This window comes from Rhinoraja longicauda, chromosome 20 (genome assembly GCF_053455715.1).
Source record: "Rhinoraja longicauda isolate Sanriku21f chromosome 20, sRhiLon1.1, whole genome shotgun sequence".
Taxonomy (NCBI): Eukaryota; Metazoa; Chordata; class Chondrichthyes; order Rajiformes; family Arhynchobatidae; genus Rhinoraja; species Rhinoraja longicauda.
The window spans coordinates 14,984,613-15,012,327 of NC_135972.1; the positions used below are offsets into that span (position 1 = coordinate 14,984,613).

At 45.6% G+C, this 27,715-nt stretch overlaps 1 protein-coding gene across 5 annotated transcripts in view; it reads right to left on the bottom strand.

Annotated features, from left to right (window-relative positions):
* LOC144603581 (xylosyl- and glucuronyltransferase LARGE1) overlaps window positions 1-27,715 on the bottom strand; it is a 305,179-nt gene that overhangs the window by 108,053 nt on the left and 169,411 nt on the right. For all 5 annotated transcript variants that reach the window (XM_078416998.1, XM_078416994.1, XM_078416995.1 and 2 more), the window contains exons 5-7: window positions 22,302-22,425; window positions 20,160-20,331; window positions 2,379-2,483 (exon numbers count right to left, since the gene is read on the bottom strand). In XM_078416998.1, the coding sequence (XP_078273124.1) occupies window positions 2,379-2,483; window positions 20,160-20,331; window positions 22,302-22,425 (401 nt within the window). The remainder of the gene's footprint in view (window positions 1-2,378; window positions 2,484-20,159; window positions 20,332-22,301; window positions 22,426-27,715) is intronic.

The following is a 27,715-nucleotide window of genomic DNA, read 5'->3' on the forward strand; positions in this document are numbered from 1 at the left end:
AAAGAAGTTCACACAGAGTTTAACATTGTATGGGTAAAATCAACATCTTGAAGGATTGAGTCTGAAGAAGGGCCTCGACCCGAAACCTCACCTATTCCTTTCCTCCAGAGATGCTGTCTGTCCTGCTTAGTGACTCCAGCTTTTTCTGTCTATCTTCTGTATAAACCAGCATCTGCAGTTCCTTCAGAAGCTATTCCAAATTTTGTTGAGTGGAGAGATCACGTGGACAGAGGAAGAGATTTAGGATGTGCTGAAAACCTCCTTGAAAAGGTGTTGCATCGCACTGCCTCTTCAGTAGGATTGAAATGGACTCATGTCTTGACATGTGTAGTTTGGTGTGGATATGGCCTATGGGCATGACACTGGAGTGTGTGACTTACTGTAAGTATCGGAGGGCCTTGTTTGACGCTGGCAGAGTTGGCTGGTTGTACATGAGTGCTCTCTCAATGCATTTCATTTAATGCAGAGTGGTCTCAATTAATTGTCTCTGCGAGTTTCTCCGGGTCTCATAACCACACATTTTCTGCTCTGCCAATTCTTTATTTTATTTCTTCCCTTCTGATCCTGTGGCTGTCAGAACCTTTAGTCAGATTGAGTTTATTCTTAAACTCTTTTTCCTTGACCTTCTTACTTTTCATCCCACAACCTTCTCAAAATGCATCTCCTGCCATGTAACGCTAAGTGGCGACCAACCTTCGACACTTTTGTGTCAGAACGGCAGCATAAATTTCAGCTGTTGGAGGGGTGATGCTGGTTTTAGTGTTTTGCACACACCATTCCGATCAGACTTAAAATGGAACTCCCTCTTGCTTGCCTGCCAGGTGAACACAAAAGAGTCCAAGGCACTTTTGTTAATAACGACAGAGGGAGCTTGCTACAGTGTCCTGGAAAGTATATCCCCTAAGCAACATTACCACAGAGCACATTATCCAGCTATTTATCACGTTGCTTCTTGTGGGAGTTCACTGCTTGCATTTGCTTCCACGCTTCTGATTGTAGGCTTATAAGCTATTCATCAACAAGCCATTTTTCATTTGTTCTTTTACACTGCCAGAGAGGAAGCTAGGATAATAATTATTAAGTCCAATATTGATTTTCTAAAATTAGCACGGTTTGAAGTTTGAACTAGATTTCCAGTTAATGTTAAAGAAACAGTTCCCTCAAATTCATAAATTAATTTCAAGTTCATTTATTCAACGAGAAGTGGCTCCCTCTTGCTAATGGCAATCATCGGTTTTCCACATTTTAAGACCACTGGTTACAAATTCAGGAACCGTTCAGCAGGCTGCCCTTGATAAGGTAATGCTGGAATCTTGCATAGAACAAAGTGCTGGAGTAACTTAGCGGGTCAGGCAGCATCTCCGGCGGACATGGACAGGTGAGGTTTCGAGTCGGGACCCTTCTTCAGACATATTGCCGAAAATGCTGCAAAAGCAGTGGAAGCGGGACAAAGTCTGGTAAGTGATAGGTGGATAGTCACAAAGTGCTGGAGTAACTCGGCGGGTCAGCCAGCATCTGTGGCTGGGTGACAAAGGATGGGTGTTGTTTCAGGTCGGGGCCCTTCTTCAAACCAACACGAAACGTCACCCATCCTTTTTCTCCAGAGGTGATGCCTGACCCGCTGAGTTACTCCAGCACTTTGTGTCTACCTTTGGTATAGACCAGCACCTGCAATTCCTTTTTTCACCAAGTGATAGGTGGATACAGGTGATGGCGGATAGGTGGATACAGGGGCATTCAATTGGCAGATATGGTACAAGTGATAGGTGGATACAGGGGCATTCAATTGGCAGATATGTGTTCAAAAGCTAGAGACGAAAAGGAGACAAAAGGGTGATGAAAAGTAACTAAAGGAGACAAAGAGAAAAAAAGGGTGTTGATACATAAGGAAGAGTGAAATGTAGAGCCAGGGGGAGGGATAAAGCCCTTTGGCTTTACATTTCACTCCTCTCTCTTTATCAATGCCCTTTGGTTCCTTGTCTCCTTTCTGTCTCATTTAGTCCCCTTGTCTCCATTTCATCTCTAGCCTTGTTCTACCCATCTGCCAACCCCCCCCCCCCCCCCCCCCACCACCATCACCTGTATCCACCTATCACTTGCCAGGCTTTGTCTCACCCCACCTCTCTTTCCCAGTTTTCTCTCTCCCCTACTATAATCAGTCTGAAGAAGGTTCCCAACACAAGACGCCATCTCTCCTTCCCCTCCAGAGATGCTGCCTGACCCGCTGAGTCACGCTGTGTTCTACCCTTGATAAAGTATTGGATTAAGTGGGGGGGGGGGGGGGGGGGGGGGGGAGTGGATTGGTTAAAACTGATGCCAAGCACTTTACAACAAAGGGAGCAAGCATGAACTGATTTAGAAGCTGATGCGATATCTACCTGTGTTGTAGCCTCGACTCAACGCTGGCCAAGGTCTGTGATTCTTCCATAGGTTCCCAAGGTACCAGTCGCTCTGATTCTCCACCAAGCCAAGGACTTGCTGTCCTGTGAACAAGAGATCGTATAAACATTATCCTGCTGCATAAAACATAAAGGATCTGCAAAACTGTGATCAACCATTTCTATATCTTACACAAGGTCACATTTGTGCCATCCCACTGCATGCAAAGGCTCTTTTAAAAGTTAGTTCCTAAGTGCATAAGTCATAGGTGCAGAATTAGGCCATCGAGTCTACTCCGCCATTCAATCATGGCTGATCTCTTTCACTCTCAACCCCATTATCCTGCCTTCTTATAGGTCACCCGTACTAATCAAGAATCTGCCAAACTCTGCATTAAAAATATCCATTGACCTGGCCTCGACAGCCATCCGTGGGAATTCATTCCACAGCTTCACCACCCTCTGATTAAAGAAGTTGCTCCTCATCTCCTTTCTAAAGGTACGTCCTTTTATTTGGAGACTATGCTCTCTCACACTAGAGGAAACATCCTCTCCACATTCACTCTGTCCAGGCCTTGACCTACTCGGTATGTTTCAATAATTCCCCCCTCACCCTTCTAAACTCTAGCGAGTACAGGCCCAGTGCTAACAAACGCTCGTCATATGTTAATCCAAAGATGCAAGACCCTCCAAAAGAAAATTATTCACTTCATCTATCCTTATTGGGTTGGGCCCTTATTTACACACAGTGAGTCCTAGTTCTAGATACTCACACGAAAGAAAACGGCAAGATTTTCTATCACAAGTTGTTCTGAGTTTTGCAATGCAATAGTTTAGACAGATTCAGTGGATGGCCGCACTGTGTCGTGCCGTTAGTTGTAAAGGCTGGCCTTACCAGTCTAATTGCTGTGATCACTGGAATTAGTTCCTCTGTGTACATAACATTGAGGGAGCATTTCCAGCAAGGATTTAGTCCAGAGCTACACCCATCCTCACTCATTCTGCACAGCCCTGCAGTCTTGACACCCTCTTGGCATCATCAACTATGCCCAAGGCCAAATTAATAAATTAATAGACACAAAATGCTGGAGTAACTCTGCAGGACAGACGGCATCTCTGGAGAAAAGGTGACGTTTCGGGTCGAGACCCTTCTTCAGAATCTGAAGAAAGTTTGGCCTGAAGAAGGGTCTCGAGCTGAAACGTCACCCATACTTTTTCTCCAGAGGTGCTGCCTGTCCGGCTGAGTTACTCCAGCACTTTTTGTCTATCTTTGGTGTAAACCAGCATCTTTCCTACACAATTCATAGTGCACTTCACGGCTTTAACCTGTCAAAGCAGCCACAGCCAGACATAAAAATAGTTTTTTTTCCACGAGTGGTAGTTCTACTCAATAACCAAAGTCTGTAGTTTCTGTTTTTCTCTGGTTTATTTTCACCCACTTGTTTAGACCCGTAATGTTGTTTCCTTATTGTTTTGTTGTGTTTAAGCTTTATTCTTAATTGTTAACTGTATTTTTGTGTTGTCATTTGTGAGCGGAGCACCAAGGCACATTCCTTGTATGTGCACATATTTGGCCAATAAACTTATTCATTCATTCATATATCCCAAACCGACAGCCCCGGTTTCTCAGACTTCTGAATTCCTGCATCGTTTGACACGATGAGTGCACTGTGGGAGGGCAGCTTGCCTCTGTGCTTTATCAGTGACTCAAGCAGACTGAAGACAGCTGTGTCTATCTGAGTGGAAGCACATCTGATTATTTCATGGCTGCTTTTAAGACCAAGATTACAGAAATGATGGAAATGCAAGCAACACTTGGATCCACACTGGAGGTTGAAGTATTTACCCACTGACTCTCTACTGGAATAAAAGCTGGGTGCCATGGATGATATCAGTTCAGGGTAGCATGCACTGTGTTGCATAGTCTGAGGTGCAAAGAGAGTAATGGATAACCCTTCTACTCTCAAGATCGTCCTTGGTCAGGGTTTAAACCCCAACCATACACCCATATGACTCTACATAAAAGTGTGAGAGTGTGCAGTCAATGGTTATATCGCACTTGTTCAGCTGTGAATGCTAATTGCATCGTTGCAATTAAATAACACGACTGTAGAGCAAGTTTTGCCTCCTGCCTGGATCACAGTTTGGATGCAGTATGTCCTAGGATTGAGCAAATGAGAATTTGGAGACCCGGATGAACTTGTTTTATTTCCCTGGTCATGGAGGAAGCTGAGGGTTGACCGTGATTGAGGTGTACAGAATTATGAGGGGCGTAGATGGGACAGATAGTACGAATCATTTTACCCCACGGCAGAGGTGTCCATAAATAGAAGGCGTAGGTTTACGGAAGAAACTGCAGATGCAAGAATCCGGGGCAAAAGAACTAACCGTTGAAAGAACTCAATGGTCAGGCAGCATCCGTGGAGGAACATGGACAGTCGGCCTTTCAGGATAGTTCAGATGAGAGATTCAGAGATGCTCTGAGGAAGAATTTCTTTCAGCACAAGTATCGATGGAATCTCTAACATTTGGCGGCAAAGGGGTATTAGTGGAAGATACTTTCACAACATTTAACTAGTATCAGGGAGCCCTTAAATTTCCAAGGCAGAGAAGACTGTGAACAGGCACAAAATGCTGGAGTAATCCAGTGGGTCAGACAGCATCTCTGGAGAAAAGGAATAGGTGAGGTTACGGGTCGAGACCCTTCTTCAGATTTCGGGTCTCGACCCTGAAACATCACCTATTCCTTTTCTCCAGAGATGCTGTCTACCCGCCGAGTTACTCCAGATTTTTGTGCCTATCTTCAGTTTAAACCAGCATCTGCAGTTGCTTCCTACGCATTGACGGCTGTGAACCAAGTATTGGGATTTAATGCAGATCAGTATTTAATGATCGGCGTGGCACTGAAATGGCCCATGGGCCTGTTTCAGCGGCACATAATTTGATGACTTAATCAGTTCTGATGACATGTCATTGACATGAAACATGAACTGGATTTCTCTCCCAGCAGACGTGGCCTGACCTGCTGAGTGCTTCCAGCGGCCGCTGTTTTACTCTTAGAATTTCTCAGCACTGATCATTTTGAAGAAACAGTAATTTGGAGAAATTTATTACATCTCCTGTAACCTCTCCTGTTTCTATATATCTTTCGTTCCTCAGGCCTCTGTCTCTGAATCCCTTCCAGTGACAATATTCTTAAACAAGTGCTGGGTCAAAGTCATTATTCCAGCCCAAGGCTGATCAGTGTTTTAATGCTCCAGTTCTCCAGCGGAGGTTTGTGTGCTATGTGCATTCTCCCTGTGACTACATTTACTCCAGGTGCAGTCTCACTAGGGCCCTGTACAACTGCAGAAGGACCTCTTTGCTCCTATACTCAACTCCTCTTGTTATGAAGGCCAACATTCCATTGGCTTTCTTCACTGCCTGCTGTACCTGCATGCTTCCTTTCAGTGACTGATGCACTAGGACACCAAGATCTCGTTGTACGTCCCCTTTTCCTAACTTGACACCACTCAGATAATAATCTGCCTTCTTATTCTTACCACCAAAGTGGATAACCTCACACTTATCCACATTAAACTGCATCTGCCATGCATCCGCCCACTCACACAACCTGTCCAAGTCAACCTGCAACCTCATAGCAAGTCTCTGAATGCATTCAAGAGAGAGCTAGATAGGAACGGGGTACTGATTGAGAATGATCAGCCATGATCACATTAAATGGTGGTGCTGGCTCGAAGGGCCGAATGGCCTACTCCTGCACCTATTGTCTATTGTTTCCCATGGGTGCTCCGCTTTCATCCCATATCTCAGTGTATGGGTTGGAAGGAACTGCAGATGCTGGTTTACACCGAAGATAGACACAAAAAGCTGGAGTAATTCAGCGGGTCAGGCAGCATCTCTGGAGGAAAGGAATAGGTGGCGTTTCGGGTGTCGATACCCTTCTTCAGACTGAGAGTCAGAGCAGAGAGAAACGAGAGCGATAGAAATGAATGATCCAGTGGTATGAACATTGATTTCTCATGATTTCTGAAGAAGGGTCTCGACCCGAAACGTCACCCATTCCTTCTCTCCTGAGATGCTGCCTGACCCGCTGAGTTACTCCAGCATTTTGTGTCTGTCTTTGATTTCTCAAACTTCAAGTAACCCTCCCCCACCCTAGTCGCCATACTTGTTTCATTGTTGTCCTGCTGAGTTTGACTCTTTGTATAACTCCCCAGAGTCAGCAATGGACCATTGTGGGCTCCACCTATCCTTGATCATTGTTTCTTTTTGCGTATCTTTCATTCATTTGTTCTCTGTACCTTCTATGCCTCTCGCTTTCCCCCGCCCCTGACTCTCAGTCTGAAGAAAGGTCTCAACCCGAAACGTCACCCATCCCTTTTCTCCAGAGATACTGCCTGACCGCTGAGTTACTCCAGCTTTTTGTGTTTATCTTCAGTGTAGGGGCTGGTACGTATCTTTGGCCACTGTAATTTGTTCCTAGAGTGCAGGTGGGTGATAGGCTCTAAGAGAAGCTGATGGGACTGGTGGAAGAAGAAATTAACGTGAGTGTTACTGGATGCCTGATGTTCAGCATGGACCTCTTGTACTGACGGGCCTATTTTATGCTGCACGATTTTATAGTGGATTCACCAGTTGAAGAAATTCCTTCTTATTTTAGTCTGAATGTTTGATCCCTTATGCTGAGACTTTGATACCTGGCTCTGGATATCCTAGCCAGGTGAACTATCATTCCCTGCATCTACATGCTAAGCGCCTTGAGAATGTTGTAAGTGGATCAGTAGGTCACTTCAAAGGACGGCACGGTGGCGCAGCGGTTGAGTTGCTGCCTTACAGTGCCAGAGTCCCGGGTTCGATCCTGACCATGGGGGCTGTCTGCACGGTGTTTGTACGTTCTCCCTGTGACCGTGTGGGTTTCCTCTGTGTGCTCCGGTTTCCTCCCACACTCCAAAGAAGTACAGGTTTAAAGGTTATTTGGCTTCTCTAAATTGTAGATTGTCCCTAGTGTTTCGGATTGTGCTATTCTATGGGGTGTTCGCTGGTGGGTATGGACTCGGTGGGCTGAAGGGCCTGTTTCCACGCTGTATCTCTAAAGTCCACAGGGCAGATCTTACCATCTTTCCGTGGGTCTGAACCAGGCCAGAGAAATAAACTGGTGAGCACGGGTCGTGCAGCGGTAGAGTTGCTGCCTTACAGCGCTTGCATCGCCGGAGATCCGGGTTCGATCCCGACTACGGGCGCTGTCTGCACGGAGTTTGTGCGTTCTCCCTGTGACCCATGTGGGTTTTCTCCGAGATCTTCGATTTCCTCCCACACCCCAAAGACGTGCAGGCATGTAAGTTAATTGGCTTGGTGAAAATTGCCCCTAGTGTATGTAGGATAGTGTTAATGAGTGGGGATCGCTGGTCGGTGCGGACTCGATGGGCCGAAGGGCCTGTTTCCACGCTCTATCTCTAAACTAAACTAAACTAACTGCCTAAATGGGCATTCGTGAGCAGAGGGCCTTCAGTAGTGTCATGGTCAATATTATGACTGCAGCCCTTTAATTCTAATTTACCTAATTAATTACATTAAAGTTCTCCATTTCAGACTTGGAAGTCAGAGGCAAACTTAAAGCTACCTCACCTACTCCTTTGTGCCAGATGAGTAACCAATTGCTTCCATACTGTACTGCCCTACAATATGAAATCCAGCAGAGATTATGCAGCCACCCACAAACAGGCAGCAAAGTTGTCTTATTAAAAATAGTAATCAAGGAAAAAGCAGGATATAAAAATTACGATGTTGGCTCGTCGATCAATGAGTTGAGCAATAACCGTTGAGAACTGCACAAAAATGATCTGAACTGTGAGGTATTGAGTGGAATATTATTTCCACTGTCAAGCCTATTTGAAGAGTACAAATTCACCATTATTCAAGTCCTGAGGGTCAGAGGAAATCTCTTTTAAATAAACAAGGGCGTTAAATAGTATCCTTCTGGAAACAGGAGAAAGTAAGCACAATATGGAGAGTCGGGACACATGCCAAAAACAGCTAAGATGTGTCAAAGTGAAAAGCTTTTGGCACATTTCCCTTCATCAGTCAGAGTATTGCGTACAGAGGTTGGGAGGTCATGTCGCAGTTATCTGAGACGTTGGTGAGGCCGCTTTTAGAGTATTGCATTCTGTTCTAGGCACCATGTTACAGGAAAGATGTTGTCAAGCTGGAAAGGGTGCAGAGATTTACGAGGATGTTGCCAGGACTCGAGGGGCAGAGCTAGAAAGAGAGGTTGAGCAGGCTAGGACTCTATTCCTTGGAGTGCTGGAGGATGAGGGGTGATCTTATAGAGATGTACAAAATCATGGGAGGAATAGTCCCTTGCCCAGAGTAGGGGAATCGAGAACCAGAAGACATAGGTTTAAGGTGAGCGGGGGGGGGGGGAAGATATAATAAAAACCTGGGGGTTAATTTTTTCACATAAAGGGTGGTGGGTGTATGGAACGAGCTACCAGAGAAGGTAGTTGAGGAAGGTACTATAGCAACGTTTAAGAAACATTTAGACAGGCACATGGATAGGTCAGGTTTGGAGGGATATGGGCCAAACGCAAGCAGGTGGGACTGGCGTAGATGGGACATGTTGGTCAGTGTGGAAAAGTTGGGCCAAAGGACCAGTTTCCACGCTGCATGACTCTATGACTCTAGTTCACCAGGTATCGACATAACAGAATAGTAATCCTGATCAATCTATCACTAATAAAAACAGGTCTATAAAAATGTAAAATGGCAAAGGCGATGAGGTATGGTCAGTGAGTCAAATTTCTCTGTCAGATTTAAGTCAGGAGAGCCAAGGCGTTCTGTTGCTTTAAGCTCAGTGACACAGCCTGCACAGCGCTACAGTGCAGCTACCTGGCAGAGCCAGACAAGGGGTTAATAAAGCTGTTGCCCCTGTACGTCTGCATTCAGTAGAGATGGTTAATCTAGCAGCACACACAGCACTTAACATTACACCAAAACCTCCTCCAGCAATCATTGGATTGATGTGGCATCATTAAACAACACATCATTGCTAATGTTTGCTCTATCATCGAAATTCAAGCCACCAAATTAACCTGTCAAATCATCAGATTTACAGCCAGTTAACCTGTTACAGGGTCATACGCATACACTTATTAAATATAAAACAGAGAGCGACTGGAGATTTATAATTCCATCCTTTCACGTCTCCATTTTCCTGTTACTTTGAAAGCAATTGAGAGTTGGCGAGAGACTCCTTCCCCGGCCGGCATTGCCGCACAACATGGCTGCAGGGGGACTGCGGTGGTGCTGCATTGCACCGGTTGCTGCACTCAAAGGTGAGCAATGCATCGGCGTTACCAGCAACGCTCACCCTCCGAAAAGCCGCAGCGATGGGGACGGGGACCAGACTGGCAGATGCCAGCACTTGGTCGCGCGATCGTAATGTGCGGCACTTTCAACCAGGGTGTTACAATGGCATCGGCGATGATCACATTAACAGGAATAAATAACAAACAGTATTAAAGATTAACAAAACAAGTGCCTTATGTGAGATCGGTAATGGGCGCATTAATTGAGATGATATGGGAAGAGGGAGGGGGGGTTTGTTGAGGAGGTTTTTTATCATGAGATTAACAAGAGAAGTGTGTGGACACCAAAGTGCCAAAATGAAATTATTAGCGAAAGCATTGAGAGCGAGCGGTAATAAAAAAGATTACGTTCACAAAAACAGGGGAAGAAAACTGCTGGAAATCAAAAAATAAAAACAGAACTTGCTGGGGACACTCAGCAAGTGAGGCAAGGTTTATGGAGAGAGCAATAGTCAACATTTCAGGCCGACGATCCTTCATCAGAACTTGGAAAAGTACCAAACCAAACATGTTGTAAGTTGCAGAGAAGAGGAGGGGGAGGAGGAGGAGGCCAGATAACATTCCATTTGTCCCCCTCTAACCCTCCCCTGCTTACAACTTAAAACATGATTACATGTTTTTTGAACACTTTTCCTGGTTCTGTTGAAAAGTCATTTGATCTGAAACACCGACTCAGTTTTCAAGGTTTCAAGGTCAGTTTATTGTCACCAAAGATCTCGGATAAAAGCCACGCAGGTCACGGGGAGAACGTACAAACTCCGTACAGACAGCACCCATAGTCAGGATCGATCCCGGGTCTCTGGTGCTGTAAGGCAGCAACTCTACCGCTGCGCCACCGTGCCTACCAGATCTATAGCACCTATTCCCCACCCATATCTGCATTCATTTCTGACCTTCACTCATTTTAACCACTGCACATCGCTGTTGTACTCTCAAGTATTCACTGCCCAAAGATGGAATTTATTTTCTAAACTTCTATAATGTTTCCTTAAAAAAACACCTTATTTTTGCCCTACCAGTCCCATGTGTGATTCAGTGTTCAAATTTATCTGAATCCCCTTCCGTAGTGTGACTTGGGATATTGGTTTAGTTTAGTTGAGGGATACAACGCGGAAAAGAGGCCCTTCGGCCCACCGATTCCGTGCCGACTAGCGATCCCCGCACATTAACGCTATCCTACACACAAGGGCCAAATTAGAAGCCAATTAACCTAAAACCTACCATGCCATTTTGAAGATGTGATGCAAGTCGTTATTGTTCTAACGTGGGGACTGATATCAGATTAGTCCTGAATGGGCGTCTGTACAGATTGGCATCAAGCCATTAATGTAAAATTGACATCAAATGCATATTTTTGAAAATATCAATGGATGCATTTGTGCCTTATTAGCAATGTAACTAAAATGCGAGATTAAGAATAAAAGTATTAATGCAAAATCAGGAATGAAAACATTAACGTGAGAAGCAAAGAACATTTTTGTGCCAAAAGAATTACCATTTTTAAAGCTAACTCACCTGAATACAAATGGAGAAAATTATGAATAATGAAAGTGTTAAACTGAAAATGGTAGTGAAAGCATTCATTTATTCTGAAGTTATTTATTCTGAAATTCCCTTGCTATGTAAAATTGTTTTAATGCGTTCCATAACATTAGTGAGGAGAGTATTCCAAGCAGCAGCAGGTAACTATCGTTCACGGCAACCATTGCAATCTGTAACACTCGCTCAAGCTCTGCAAGATGCTGCATTCTGAAAACTAGCCTTCAGCTTCAACTGGTCGACATTAGCCTTGAACCCATCTCTCAACAGACCATGCATGAAACAGCCTGTGTGCAATGCGCCCTTTCCTCATTTGACTGTGTTTGTTGCTCTGAATATTCCTCTGTTTCATCTGTAGCTGAAAAGAAGCTGTCAGCAAGTCCTCTCTCCTCGCTGCGTTGAAATCTATTATTTTAAGTCAAACCTTCTGCAAGATATCAAAGCAGCTCATCTTCAGTTTTCCCTGAAACTTTTGACTTGTGTGCAGCTAATTCTCTTCCTTACTATTGTGTAAGAAGGAACAGCAGATGCTGGTCTACACCGAAGTCTGATGAAGGGTCTCGGCCCGAAACGTCACCTATTCCTTTTCTTCAGAGGTGCTGCCTGACCCGCTGAGTTACTCCGGCACTTGGTGTCTCTCCCTTACTATTTTGCATCAACCGCCGAGCAGTGTTTTTTAAATTTCAATTTGATGTGTTCACAACACTCTCTTCAACGTGTCCTGAAGCAATTATTTTTAAATAGCAGGGGAAAATTTCATCAGAATAAATTAATGCTTTCATTGCTGGAAATGGAAATAATCTGCAACGATTTATCACAAAGTGAACCCCGGACAGTTTTCCTATTGGAAGTCAGGGCAGCGATAGTAATCAAATCTTGCCTGAGGCCAGTCGAGCAGGGAGATGGCATTGAACTGTGACCTGCCTCGCCTCTGTGACTCATAATTCATTGGCCGGGTCGGCTGGTGAACCGAGTCAGTGTTCGGCAGGTGAGCTAAATGTCACCGACCTTGTCATTCTGCCTGACTCGCCACAGATTTCCTTTGTTGTTCAGTGTGCATGGAATAATAGTATTGGCATTGACCTACAAAATGCCAACCTTGTCCTAATTATACTCCTCTGCATAAGATGGGTCCCGACAGATGAAAATGATCAATGCAACTCTTGCTATTTTTAGCAACGGAGCAAAGAACTAATTATTTGATGCTGAGAATAGACTCTTTGTTTCCCATGTTCTCTGGTCTATATTTTTTCTCACGCGAGGACTGAGCCAAGCTGCAGTGTGATTTTAAAACTCTTGATGGATTTCACCTCCTGTGAGCCCTGGGCATTGAATACTTTTTTTTGAAACGCCAAAAATAATTTTAATCAATTATTTACAAAAAATGAAATGTACAATACAAACAAACCCACCCACCATAATAGAAAGTAAAACAAATATTCTTAAATACTAAATAAACTATTATACAACTATATCACCATCCTTATTAAGGGTGCATTCCATTCCCCCCCCCCCCCCCCGGGGTGCCCAGAGGTCCTAGAAATCCCCCAGGGCCCCCGTGGACAACGCGTAGTCCCTTTCTAAAACCACCTGGGCACTGACGTAATCTCAGGAAAGACATTCTAGCCTTAGAGGGAGTACAGAGAAGGTTCACCAGATTGATCCCTGGGATGGCAGGACTTTCATATGAAGAAAGACTGGATAGACTAGGCTTATACTCGCTGGAATTTAGAAGACTGAGGGGGGATCTTATTGAAACATATAAAATTCTTAAGGGGTTGGAGAGGCTAGATGCGGGAAGATTGTTCCCGATGTTGGGGAAGTCCAGAACCGGGGGTCACAGCTTAAGGATAAGGGGGAAGTCTTTTAGGACCGAGATGAGAAAACATTTCTTCACACAGAGAGTGGTGAGTCTGTGGAATTCTCTGCCGCAGAAGGTAGTTGAGGCCAGTTCATTGGCTATATTTAAGAGGGAGTTAGATGTGGCCCTTATGGCTAAAGGGATCAGGGGGTATGGAGAGAAGGCAGGTACAGGTTACTGAGCTGGATGATCAGCCATGATCATATTGAATGGCGGTGCAGGCTCGAAGGACCGAATGGCCTACTCCTGCACCTATTTTCTATGTTTCTATGTTTCTGTGTAAACCAGGGAAAAGGGGCGGGCAGGCAGCCAGCTCGGGCAGTGCCCTCTTCCTCCTGGTGCCGTGTAGACATTGAATACTGGTGAGTTCTTTGACGGACTACACACCAACACTGAATGAATTCATCAGCTATCTCTCCAACACAATGTAATGTTGACAGTGACTGTAGTGGAGATTCCGTCAACCTTGTGGCAGATCTGACACCACAAGCCACACAAAACGGTCGCAAGTGGTTTACCCATGAAACAAGGATTTAGCAAGGAATTAAACAAGGACTTGCGGTGATTGTGGTCTGAAGAAGGGTCTCGACCCATTCTTTCTCCCCTGAGCTGCTGCCTGACCCGCTGAGTTACTCCAGCATTTTGTGAGTACCTGCGGTGATTAGATGGCCATTGCACACCTGACCTCTTTCTTCCACAGCCATTATTAGTGAACCATCCTTCACCAAAAGCCAACAGTCAGAAACATCACGACCCCGCCTTTCTGCAGTTGCCCTTGTGGGAGTGGCTTTTCAGAAAAATTGACGGGACCGATCACTGAGGCGCGTGCAGGAACGTAATGAGATTAAACGCAATGTTGGCATCTGGAACAATTAGGTCAAATGGCTCTTTTCAAGCTAAACCTATTTTGACCTAGATTAAAAGCTTGGGAAAATTGTTGAATCCTCGAAAAGAAAAAGACCATGCAAAGCTAGTATCAGCTTGGCAGAAGTGCCGGGATGGTGAGAGGCTGAACATCGGTACCAAACATTATTGACTCAAGTATCAAGAAGGTGAAAGTTCTACCATGTAATGGCATCTCGAAAACAAACACAGCTGGCTCTGGGGGTGGTTGGCTGGGTAGGGTTGGTATTTGTCCTACGAGGTGAGATTGAACAGATCGGTCTTATACTCTTGAATTTAGAAGAATAAAACGTGACATTGGAACGCTCAAAACTCATCAGAGGTGAGAAAGAGGAAGTTCACAGTTGCTACTTCTCCTGCCTCGGACTAGAGGTCAATCTTAAAATAATGAGCAATTCTGGACAGAACTTAGTTTAGTGTAGGGATACAGCGTGGAAAGAGGCCCTTCGGTCCAGAGTCTGCGCCGACCAGTGATCCCCGTACACTAGTACTATCCTACACACACTAGGGACAATTTACAATCTCTACCAAAACCAAATAACCTACAAATCTGTACGCCTTTAGAGTGTGGGAGGAAACCAGAGCACCCGGAGAAAACCCACACGAGTCACGGTGAGAACGTACAAACTCCGTACAGACAGCACCCGTGGTCAGGATCGAACCCGAGCCTCTGGCGCTGTAAGGCAGCAACTCTACCGCTGAATTAGGGATGGATGAGACGAGGGAAACTTTCTTCACACAGGGTGAAGTGTGGGATTCTCTACCCAAGTGAGCTGACAAAATTGCTGCGAATATTTAAAGCAGAAATCAATAGGTTTCTATATCTTTTGGGAGACGTACAGGATGTCCCTGGATCTGGAATGCCTGACTTATGGACCCTCTACATAGAAGTCATAATTCTAAATTTAAATGTCCGACCTATGTACATATGTTGGTTCCTACGAATTGTAGAACTGTACTCTGCAGCCTTTTCATCTCTGGCCTTCCCCACCCCCCCACCATGTGCCAAACACCCCCCCCCCCCCCCCCCACACACACACACCTGTATCCACCTATCACTCACCAGGTTTTCACCCACCCCCACCTTGTTTTCCCATCTTTCTCCCTCCTATTACAATTAATCTGAAAGAAGGGTCCCGACACAAAATGTCAGTTGTTCATGTCTTCCAGAGACACTGCCTGACCTGCTGAGAGTTAACCCAGCATTTTGTATTTTATAAACCAGCACGTGCATTCCTAGTCTCAGCAGAACAAATTTCCTCTCTTTCTCTCCCTCTCTATCTCTCTCACCCTCCCCTCCCTCTCTCCCTCTCTCTCCACCCTCTCTCTGTCCCCTCTCTCTTTCTTTCTTTCTCTCTCTCTCTCTCTCCCCTCTCTCTCTCTCTCTCTCTCTTTCCCCCTCTCACTCTCACCACTTTTAGTAAATATTCTTTATACAATACAATATATCTTTGTTGTCATTGTACAGGGGTGGTGCTTTTGATGTCATTCATTACAATACCATGGAGATATGACGATCACATCAAATAATGTTTGTGTATTTATTGCCTTACGGGGAAAGTCAACCTCAGTACGTCTGGAAAAACAGAGTCCGTTTGTTAACTCGGCTATGGCCTGTGCTAGTATTCTGCTACATTAGGAGTAGCTCTACTCCATAATATTTTAAGGAGTATTAAAGATAAATAGCTTTCACCCCATTGTATTGAGTTAGCTTTGAACTCTGGTCCAAAAGATAAGTAACCATGATGAACCCATCAATTTTATGGACTATGTAGAACTGAGAGATGATACAGTTAAAAAGGTGAGCCAAATAGGCCAATTTCTTTCTCTGCCCAGGGTAATACCCACTGTAGTGACCCGCATTCTTAGTTGGCACACTCAACAGAGAGTCCAACATAACAGCTCTTCCAGATTCATCATGAGGGCCAAGAATTATATTAGAAAGACATATGGGAAGATCAGAAATTTGTTCACTATATGATTCATAAACAAAAAAGCCGAGGCAGATCACTACTGAAGGAAACTAGACACATTGAAAGAATACAAAGGACAGCAGCCAGAGTGATCATGTGTGAAGGAGCAAATGTATAATCTAGACTGACATTTCAGTTGAATTGAGGGAGTACTACGTTGTCAGGGCTGCCATCTTACTGACAACATGATAAAGATTCTGTCTATCTGCTCGGGTAGAGCTTTTTCAAATAATCGTAGGGAATTGCACTGTGGTATAGAAGTTGGGAGGTCATGTTGCAGCTGCATAAGGCGTGGGCGAGACTGCATATAGAGTAATGTGTTCAATTCTGGGCGCCATGTTACAGGAAAGGTCTTGTCAGGCTGGAAAGGGAACAGGAAAGATTTACAAGGATGTTGCCAGGGCTTGAGGATGAGGGGTGATCTTATTGAGGGTGTATAAAATCATGAGAGGAATAGATCGGGTAAATGCACAGAGTCTCTTGCCCAGAGTAGGTGAATCGAGGACCAGAGGACATAGGTTTAAGGTGAAGGGGAAAAGATTTAATGGGAATCTGAGGGGTAACTTTTTCACACAAAGGGTGGTGGGTGTATGGAACAAGCTGCCAGAGGAGGTAGTTGAGGCAGGGACTATCCCAACGTTTAAGAAACAGTTAGACAGGTACATGGCAGAGTATTACCTGAATGGTGACCGATTGGGAGAAGGGGAGATGCAACGTGACCTGGGTGTCATGGTGCACCAGTCATTGAAAGTAAGCATGCAGGTGCAGCAGGCAGTGAAGAAAGCGAATGGTATGTTGGCATTCATAGCAAGAGGATTTGAGTTTAGGAGCAGGGAGGTTCTGCTGCAGTTGTACAGGGCCTTGGTGAGACCGCACCTGGAGTATTGTGTGCAGTTTTGGTCTCCTAACCTGAGGAAAGACGTTCTTGCCTTAGAGGGAGTACAGAGAAGGTTCACCAGATTGATCCCTGGGATGGCGGGACTTACATATGAGGAAAGACTAGATAGACTGGGCTTGTACTCGCTGGAATTTAGAAGACTGAGGGGGGATCTTATAGAAACATATAAAATTCTTAAGGGGTTGGAGAGGCTAGATGCGGGAAAATTGTTCCCGATGTTGGGGGAGTCCAGAACCAGGGGTCACAGCTTAAGGATAAGGGGGAAGTCTTTTAGGACCGAGATGAGAAAACATTTCTTCACACAGAGAGTGGTGAGTCTGTGGAATTCTCTGCCACAGAAGGTAGTTGAGGCCAGTTCATTGGCTATATTTAAGAGGGAGTTAGATGTGGCCCTTTTTGCTAAAGGGATCAGGGAGTATGGAGAGAAGGCAGGTACAGGCTACTGAGCTGAATGATCAGCCATGATCATATTGAATGGCGGTACAGGCTCGAAGGGCCGAATGGCCTACTCCTGCACCTATTTTCTATGTTTCTATGTTTCTATGGATAGGACAGGTTTGGAGGGATATGGAGTAAGCGCGGGCAAGTGGGACTAGTGTAGTTGGAACATGTTGGTCGGTATGGGCAAGTTGGGCTGGAGGGCCTGTTTCCACACTGTATCACTCTATGACTCTATGTCCTGGACCAATATGTACCTCTCTTCAGCACCAAAGACAGACAGAACATTCATTCATCAGAATTCCGTCTTCACAACCTGGTTCCAAACGTACCTAGCTGGTGACCCCATCTTTACAATTCCTTGAACGTTAAGCATGTTGAGATATACTGATTATAAATATTAGACTTTGCAATCCTTAAAAGATGGGTCGAGGAGAAAATAATGTATATAAAATATTTATTTTGTGGGAAGGAACTGCAGATGCTGGTTTACATTGAAGATAGACACAAAATGCTGGAGTAACTCAGCGGGTCAGACAACATCTCTGGAGAAAAGTAATCGGAGACCTTTTGGGTCAAGTCCCAAAATGTTACCTATTTCTTTTTTCCAGAGATGCTGCCTGACCAGTTGTGTTACTCCAGCAATGTGCGTCTATCTTCTGATACTGGGAATGGGCAGGTGATCCCATGAGGGACATTTGGGGAGGATGACAATAGACAATACATGCAGGAGTAGGCCATTCGGCCCTTCGAGCCAGCGCCATCATTCAATGTGATCATGGCTGATCATTCACAATCAGTACCCTGTTCCTGCCTTCTCCCCATACCCCCTGGCTCCGCTATCTTTAAGAGCTCTATCTAGCTCTCTCTTGAAAGCATTCAGAGAATTGGCCTCCACTACCTTCTGAGGCAGAGAATTCCACAGATTTACAACTCTCTGACTGAAAAAGTTTTTCCTCATCTCCGTTCTAAATGGCCTACCCCTTATTCTTAAACTGTGGCCCCTGGTTCTGGACTCCCCCAACATTGGGAACATAATCTCATCCTTCTAAATTCCAGTGTATACAAGCCTAGTCGCTCCAGTCTTTCAACATACGGCAGTCCCGCCATTCCGGGAATTAACGGGATGGGCTGGTATCCGCTGCAGCTTAAGAGAGCTAGACTTCTTCAGACTGAGTGTCAGAGGAGAGGGAAACTACAGATATTAAACTATACAATTAAATTAAACCAGATCATTAATTTAAAAGTGCACCAAAAGGATGGTTGTAAATAGCAATCAAAGAAAAGTTAATCTAGAACAGCAGCATTGGGAAGAAATCTTTATAGATAATTAAGCATTTGGGATAATCTGTAGAGATGGTTCCAGTGGCTCAAAACTTTGAGGGCGTAACAGAATATGCCAGAGTTAATGTACCACAGGAATGGACATTGATTTATATTGAATGACCTTGTTTTACATTAGGAATAAGGAATCGAATCTTCTTTGAGACTCTGCCAAGTATTACACTGGAGTCAATTTACTGTTTGGGCAATGTTAGAAAGGACTTAATGGGACATCAATACACAGGCTTCAGATCAACGCTCTACAAGCCTTAGAGTTAGCTTCCTTATCCACAGTGCGATTGACTGCTATTGGAGACACCTCAAAGCGAGAGCAAATCAAACATGGTCTGAAGACGGGTCCTGACCCGAAACGTGACCCGGAATGCCAGTGGCATTTAAGAGGCTTTTGGATAGGCAGATGGATATGCAGGGAATGGAGGGATTATGGATCATGTGCAGGGAGAGGAGATTACATTAACATGGCATCATGTTTGGTCTGGACATTGTGGGCTGAAGGGCCTGTTGCTGTGCTGTGTATCGCCGATTGCCAGCAACTGGTGGTCCGGAACCCCCTGTAAACCGGACAAAATCACCAGTAGAAATGAAATCCGCCCCCGATGTACACTCGAGCACGTGGCGCCTCGGCCGGATGAGGCGGTCGATCTCATTGGGACTTCTGCGCCGATCGGCGGGTGGAATTTTCCCCCTGCGGCCGGGGGTCTGGAAGTCCAGCCCTGTCGGAGCTGGCAGATCCGTTCCCGTGGCCGACTTCCGCAGGCTGTTATCTTGATCCCCCCTCCCCCAGGACCTCTGTTGGCCCGGCAAAACGGATAATATGGCAAGCTCAGGAACCAAGGGTGCCGGAGAATCGGTGGTGGACCTGCACTCTATGTTCTGTTGTCTATCTCCTCAATGCCTTCTGAACGATTGAAAGAAATGCAAGTAGGTTTAAGTCAGAGTTGAGGTTCCCCAGGTAATTTTCAGGCTGGTAGAACAGCACCTTGGGTAGCTTCCCACCCAACGGTGTGAATATTGAATTCTCAATTTCAAGTAATGTTCCCCTACTCTCTTTCCCCTGGCCCTCCGCCGCTCTATTGCGCACACGTTTCCCCACCACCCCTCACCCTGCTCCTTCCCCCTCTTTCACCCGCTCCTCCCTCACCCCCCGAGTCTCACATTTAAATTTTATCATCCCCATTCCCCTCCGCTCTGCCCCCTTCCATCCATGTCCCATTATCCGGCTTTTCATTTCACTCCTCTCCTTTCCTTATGCAACACACTTTTGTCTCCCTTTCATTCTGAGCCTTTGTCACTTACTCCCCCCCATTTGCTAATCAAATCCCCTCACCTGCACCCACCTATCACTCGTGTAGGAAGGAATTGCAGATACGCGCGCACGCGCACGCACACACACACACACAAAAAACACACACACACACACTCTCTCTCTCTCTCTCTCTCTCTCGCTTTCTCTCTGACCTTTGAACTTGTGCAGCACAGCCCAAAGTTCGGCAATGTCGGTGGCGAAGGTGATGTCGGTGTCCAGAACAATGACCCGTTCCAGAGAGGCCGGCAGAGTCTTGGTGAGGACCAGCTTCATCAGCCCGTATATCCCTGAGTAATGCTTGTTTGGAATCCACGAAACCTCTGGCTGAAAGACAAATTCAGGGTGGGTCAAAGTCAAGTCCATGATTCAACGATATGTTATTGTCACACACAAAGACACACACACCCGGGGGACAGTGAAACTACTTGTGTTGCGTACAGCCCGTTAGGATCATACAGCAGGCCTCATCGAGGCAGCACATAGAGTCGATGGGTCTCTGGCGCCGACAAAGTTACAAAAAGGTTCTTCAAACAGAATGATCTTCTCGCAGTGGCGAACCAGGCTTGCGGCTACACGTGGCAGGAGGTGTTGTGGGCCCTCCCACCCACCTATCCCTTTGATGTCGGTAGAACACCACCGCCCCTCCCCCCCCTTAGTTTTTGATGGTCCCCCCTCAGATCTTGGCAGTGTCATTTTAATCAGAACAAATCTCTCGTCTCATGACTTTGTGCTCATGTAGTGTGTACCTATCAGCAACTAGAGTACCACCGACCTCGTTATAGGAGGCTCACGGGCTTCTGCAGTACTGGGTTCGGCAGACACTTGGCCTTGTCAGCAGGGAATCTCACCTTTTACTAATAATGACACAGATGAGGCCACGCAGCCCATCTGGTGCATTCTGGGCAGCAAGGTGGCGCAGCGGCAGAGTTGCTGCCTTACAGCGCCCGAGACCCAGGTTCAATCCTGACTCCTAATTATACTCATAGACTTTATTCTCTCCCATCAAATCCTTTGCACCTTTCCCATCAAATCCTTTTAGGTTTGACAAATCATTTGCACACAAGGTGTGCAATTTTGGGCGGTCATTCAGGCTACCGAATTGCATAGAAACATAGAAAACTAGGTGCAGGAGTAGGCCATTCGGCCCTTCGAGCCAGCACCGCCATTCAATATGATCATGGCTGATCATCTAAAATCAGTACCCCGTCCCTGGTTTTTCCCCATATCTCTTGATTCTTTTAGCCCTAAGAGCTAAATCTAATTCTCTCTTAAAACTAAGAGCTAAATCTGATTCTCTCTTGGGAGACGGGCAGCAATTGTGAAGGAAAAGGGTAGGTGATATTTCAGGTCGGGACATTCAGTTTAGTTTAGTTTAGTGATACAGTGTGGAAACAGGCCCTTCGGCCCACCGAGTCCACGCCAACCATCGATCACTCGTTCACACTATTTCTCTGTTATCCCAATTTCTCATCCACTCCCTACACATTAGGGGAAATTGGCCAATTAACCTACAAACCCGCACATCTTTGGGATGTGGGAAGAAACCGGAGCACCCAGAGGAAACCCACCGGTTACAGGGAGAACGTGAAAACACCACACAGACAGCATGTCTTTAGAACATGGGCGGAAACTGGAGGCCCCCCCCCACCTGAGGAAATCCACAGTCACAGGAGGGAACATGCAAACTCCACACAGACAGTGTCGGAGGGTAGGATCGAACCCGGGTCACTGGAGCTGTGAGGAAACAACTCATCAGTTGCGCTGCCCCAACTGCATCGCGGTGCTGAATGCAGACACATAATGCAGCCAAGCACATCATGGGTAATAAATATGCGGCACGTTGGCGCAGCGGTAGAGCTTCTGCCTTGCAGCGCACAGAGTCCCGGTTTCGATCTTGACTATGGGTGCTTGTCTGTACGGAGTTTGTACGTTCTCCCCGTGACCTACGTGGGTTTTCTCCGATTATCGTTGGTTTCCTCCCACATTCCAAAGACGTACAGGTTTGTAGGTTCATTTGCTTGGTGTCAATGTAAAAAAAAAAATACCCCTGTGTGTGTAGTAGGGTAGTGTTAATGTGTGGGGATCGCTGGTCGGCACGGACTCAGTGGGCCGAAGGGCCCGTTTCTGCACTGTATCTCTAAAAACTAAACAGATACGATTGGAACAAATGGCTGATGGCAGTTTAAATGAGGTAAGGGAGTCAGAAAGGTAAACTGTGGAAGGCATGGCTCCATCAATGGCCATTGTGGGTGGAGGAAGCACAGAAGTGCACAAAAGAAGAAATAAATTCCAACCTTCAATTCATCAGCATCATAAAAGTTGACTGTCACTGCTGGCACCATCCACGTCTCAAAGAGATAGCCCAGGATCTGCTTGGCAATAGCATCGGTTATGAAGTGGAAATGCAAAGGGTTTCGCCTGTGGACATACAACATGGCAGTGTAAATATACAGTGCCTTCCATAATGTTTGGGACAAAGACCCATCATTTATTTATTTGTCTCTGTACCCCACAATTTGAGATTTGCAATAGAAAAAAAATCACATGTGGTTAAAGTGCACATTGTCATATCATATCATATCATATATATACAGCCGGAAACAGGCCTTTTCGGCCCACCAAGTCCGTGCCGCCCAGCGATCCCCGTACATTAACACTATCCTACACCCACTAGGGACAATTTTTACATTTACCCAGCCAATTAACCTACCTACCTGTACGTCTTTGGAGTCTTTGTCAGATTTTATTAAAGTCCATTTTTTATACATTTTGGTTTCACCGTGTAGAAATTACAGCTGTGTTTATACATAGTTCCCCCATTTCAGGGCACCATAATGTTTGGGACACAAGGCTTCACAGGTCTTTGTAACTGCTCAGGTGTGTTTAATTGCCTCCTGAATGCAGGTATAAGAGAGCTCTCAGCACCTAGTCTTTCCTCCAGCCTTTCCATCACCTTTGGAAACTTTTATTGCTGTTTATCAACATGAGGACCAAAGTTGTGCCAATGAAAGTCAAATAAGCCATTATGAGACTGAGAAACAAGAATAAAACTGTTAGAGACATCAGCCAAACCTTAAGCTTACCAAAATAAAATGTTTGGAACATCGTTAAGAAGAAAGAGAGCACTGGTGAGCTTACTGATCACAAAGGGACTGGCAGGCCAAGGAAGACCTCCACAGCTGATGACAGAAGAATTCTCTCTATAATAAAGAGAAATACCCAAACACCTGTCCGACAGATCAGAAACACTCTTCAGGAGTCAGGTGTGGATTTGTCAATGACCACTGTCCGCAGAAGACTTCATGAACAGAAATACAGAGGCTACACTGCACGATGCAAACCACTGGTTAGCCGCAAAAATAGGATGGCCAGGTTAGTTTGCCAAGTAGTACTTAAAAGAGCAACCACAGTTCTGGAAAAAGGTCTTGTGCACAGATGAGACAAAGATTAACTTATATCAGAGTGATGGCAAGAGCAAAGTATGGAGGGGAGAAGGAACTGCCCAAGATCCAAAGCATGCCACCTCATCTGTGAAACACGGTGGTGGGGGTGTTATGGCCTGGGCATGGATGGCTGCTGAAGGTACTGGCTCACTTATCTTCATTGATGATACAACTGCTGATGGTAGTAGCAGAATGAATTCTGAAGTGTATAGACACATCCTATCTGCTCGTTCAAACAAATGCCTCAAAACTCATTGGCCGGCGGTTTATTCTACAGCAAAACAATGATCCCAAACATACTGCTAAAGCAACAAAGGAGTTTTCCAAAGCTAAATAAATGGTCAATTCTTGATTGGCCAAGTCAAACACCCAATCTGAACCTAATTGAGCATGCCTTTTATATGCTGAAGAGAAAACTGAAGGGGACTAGCCCCCAAAACAAGCATAAGCTAAAGATGGCTGCAATACAGGCCTGGCAGAGCATCACCAGAGAAGACACCCAGCAACTGGTGATGTCCATGAGTCACAGAGTTCAAGCAGTCATTGCATGCAAAGGATATGCAACAAAATACTAAACATGACTACTTTCATTTCCATGACATTGCTGTGTCCCAAACATTATGGTGCCCTGAAATGGGGGAACTATGTATAAACACTGCTCTAATTTCTACATTTAATCAGAGATGAGCCCAAAATTTGCTTCGCTCGAGGGTTTTGAGAGCTGTTGAATATTTTTAAGGTTGGAGTAGACAGCTTCTGGATAAGCAAAAGGCTGACAGGGTTACCAAGGGCAGGCAGCATTGTGGAGTTGTGGGCAGACCAGCCCTGACCTATTGATCGCAGGTAAGACCAAGTGGCCTGCTGCTGCTCATCTGTCACACGGAGGGAATGATAGCGTGTGAGGTTGGGTGGAAAATGTCATGCCATTTCTCATCAGTGGTCTGAAGCTCTTTTGCAGAGGAGCTGTGAAGGCACGGAGAGCCGTTAAGGATTCTCCGACAAAAAGCAATTCCATCGCACCAGGTCCAACAACCTCTCTGCATAATATATTCTTGGCCATTACACCAGATAGGATCTGCAAAGCGCTCTCTCAGTGCAAATGGCACTGGCACTTACACGGTTCCACTGTCTGACTATAACAGCCCAGCATGATTTACACATTAAACATTACGGCATCTCAATAGAATATTGCTGAAGCTTCTCAAGCTTGAGTCACAGGCAGCCTGCAATGTACATTTTCCTCTTGATGAAAGCAAAGCAGCAGAATCCATGAATTTCTCAGCATAAGAACACCCTGGCAAAGAAAACACCTCACAAGCAGCGAAACCCTTATCTCCGACTTTGCACAGAGGCTGCATGAAGGTTTTCAGCAAAGGAGTGCTGCCCTGTGGGTTTTATTAGCCCGCTGAATGTTTAAATGTAATCAACCTACCAAGGGCTGAAGCAGAGAGAGGAGAAAGGTTTGAGACATGCAATTGAAGGTGCTCACTCTATAAATTGTTTTATATCATAAATCATAGAATGTGGGCAGCCCGGTGGTACAGTGGTAGAGTTGCTGCCTTACATAGAAACATAGAAAATAGGTGCAGGAGGAGGCCATTCGGCCCTTCGGGCCAGCACCGCCATTCATTGTGATCATGGCTGATCATCCACAATCAGTAACCTGTGCCTGCCTTCTCCCCATATCCCTCGATTCCACTAGCCCCTAGAGCTCTATCTAACTCTCTTTTAAATTCATCCAGTGAATTAGCCTCCACTTTATTCTTAGACTGTGTCCCCTGGTTCTGGATTCTTAAGACTGTGAACCCTGGTTCTGTGCCCAAGACCAAGGTGTGATCCCGACTACGGGTGCTGTCTGTACGGAGTTTGTGTACATTCTCTCCGTGACAGCGTGGGTTTTTTTCCGAGATCTTCGGTTTCCTCCCACACCGCCCATGGGTAGGCCATTTAGAACGGAGATGAGGAAGAACTTTTTCAGTCAGAGAGTGGTGAAGGTGTGGAATTCTCTGCCTCAGAAGGCAGTGGAGGCCAGTTCGTTGGATGCTTTCAAGAGAGAGCTGGATAGAGCTCTTAAGGATAGCGGAGTGAGGGGGTATGGGGAGAAGGCAGGAACGGGGTACTGATTGAGAGTGATCAGCCATGATCGCATTGAATGGCGGTTCTGGCTCGAAGGGCTGAATGGCCTACTCCTGCACCTATTGTCTATTGTCTATTGTCTACCCCAACGGTTAATTGGTTAATTGGACTCTGTTAATTGTAGGTTAATTGGACTCTGTAAATTGTCCCTAATATGTCGGATAGAACTAGCGTACGGGCGGTCGCTGGTTGGTGCGGACTCGGTGGGCTGAAGGGCCTGTTTCCATGCTGTATCTCTTAAACTAAACTATCCTCCGAAGCAGCTCGCTGTCTGTAGCACTCCGTGTGGCCTTTACAGGCACTGCATGAATGGTGACAGAGCTGCCATTGCGAGAAATGTCCGATCCATCTCTGATGACCTTGTCCTCCTTCGGTAAAATGCACAGCGTGTGGTGAAGGATTAATACCTTCAGATAAAACGCTGTCTGTTATCTTAATGAAAGTGTCTGATGCTGATATTGTTCAGCACCTTTGAGCCAACCCATCTGTTGAGAACAATGAATGGGCCATTAACAAACGATAGCATTTTACAGCGCAGAAGGACTCCCTGAAAGTATTAGTTAATTAGCACCACTCCTCTGCCCTTCCCCCCAATCTTTCCATTTCAAGGCTTACTTACAATTCTTTTTTGAATGTTGTTGACAAATCTGGAGCTGCCAAGTCGGACAGTCCAATCTTTGAACCGGTCATACATCGTACGACAATTAATATAACGCAGAGAAATGACTTCGAATAAAGTATAAGAAAATAACTGCAGATGCTGGTACAAATCGAAGGTATTTATTCACAAAATGCTGGAGTAACTCAGCAGGTCAGGCAGCACCTCAGGAGAGAAGGAATGGGCGACGTTTCGGGTCGAGACCCTTCTTCAGACTGAAATGTTGCCCATTCCTTCTCTCCTGAGATGCTGCCTGACCTGCTGAGTTGCTCCAGCATTTTGTGAATAAATACCTTCAAATAAAGTACACGTACAATATCGCACAGGGACAGGCCCTTCTGTCCGCAATGTCTTTGCTGATCATAATGCCAAATTAAATGAATCCCATCTACATGGTCATTATCCCTCCATTCTCTGCCTGCTCATTTGCCTGTTTAAATGCCTCTTAAAAGCGGTTGTCATATCTGTTTCCACATCCCTCGGCAGCACGTTCTAGGCACCAACCACCCTTTGTGTAAAACAAAACACTATATAGGCTTCAGACTGTACAGTGCGGAAATAGGACCTTGGGCCACCGACTCCGTGCCGACCAGGGATCGCCCTGTACACCAGTACTATCCCACTCACTTTGGACAATTTTACCCAAGCCAATTAACCTACAAACCTGTACGACTTTTGAGGGTGGGGGTAAACCGGAGCACCCGGATAAAAGCCACGCAGTCTCGGGGAGAACGTACCAACTCCACACAGACAGCACCTGTAGTCAGGATCAAAACTGGGTCTCTGGCGCTGTAAAGCATCAACTCTACCGCTCTGCCACTATGTCGCCCTCTATAAGTGATAGGAGCAGAATTAGGCCATTCGGCCCATCGAGTCTACTCCGCCTTTCAATCCTGGTTGATCTATCTCTCACTCCTAACCCCATTCTCCTGCCGTCTCCCCATAAACCCTGACACCGGTACTAATCAATTATTCTGCACAAATTATTCTGCACTCTGTATCTTCCCCTTTGCTCCACCTATTGTGCGTGAGTTTGACTTGATTGTATTTATGTGTAGCTAATCCTCTCTCAGGCAACATCCTGGTGAACCAGCTCTGCACTCTCTGTAAAGCCTCCACATCCCCTAGGTAATGGGGTGACCAAAACTGCACACAATCCCCTCCAATTGTGGCCTAAGGAAAGTTTTAGATAGCTTCTAACTTTTATACTCAAAGCCCTGATCGATGAAGGCACGCATGGCTTCTCAAATGTGTTCTTTACCATCTTATCCACTTACATTGCTACTTTCAGGGAGCTATGGACTTACATGTGGCCTCCCAAAGAGCAACACCACACACTTCACTGGATTAAACTCCCTCTGCCATTTCCCCGACCGCATCGCTGACTGCAGCAACCTTTGAGAACCTTCTCACTATCCACAGGTCTGCCAAATTTTGAGTGGATTGCAAACTTGCTAACGAGCACACCTAC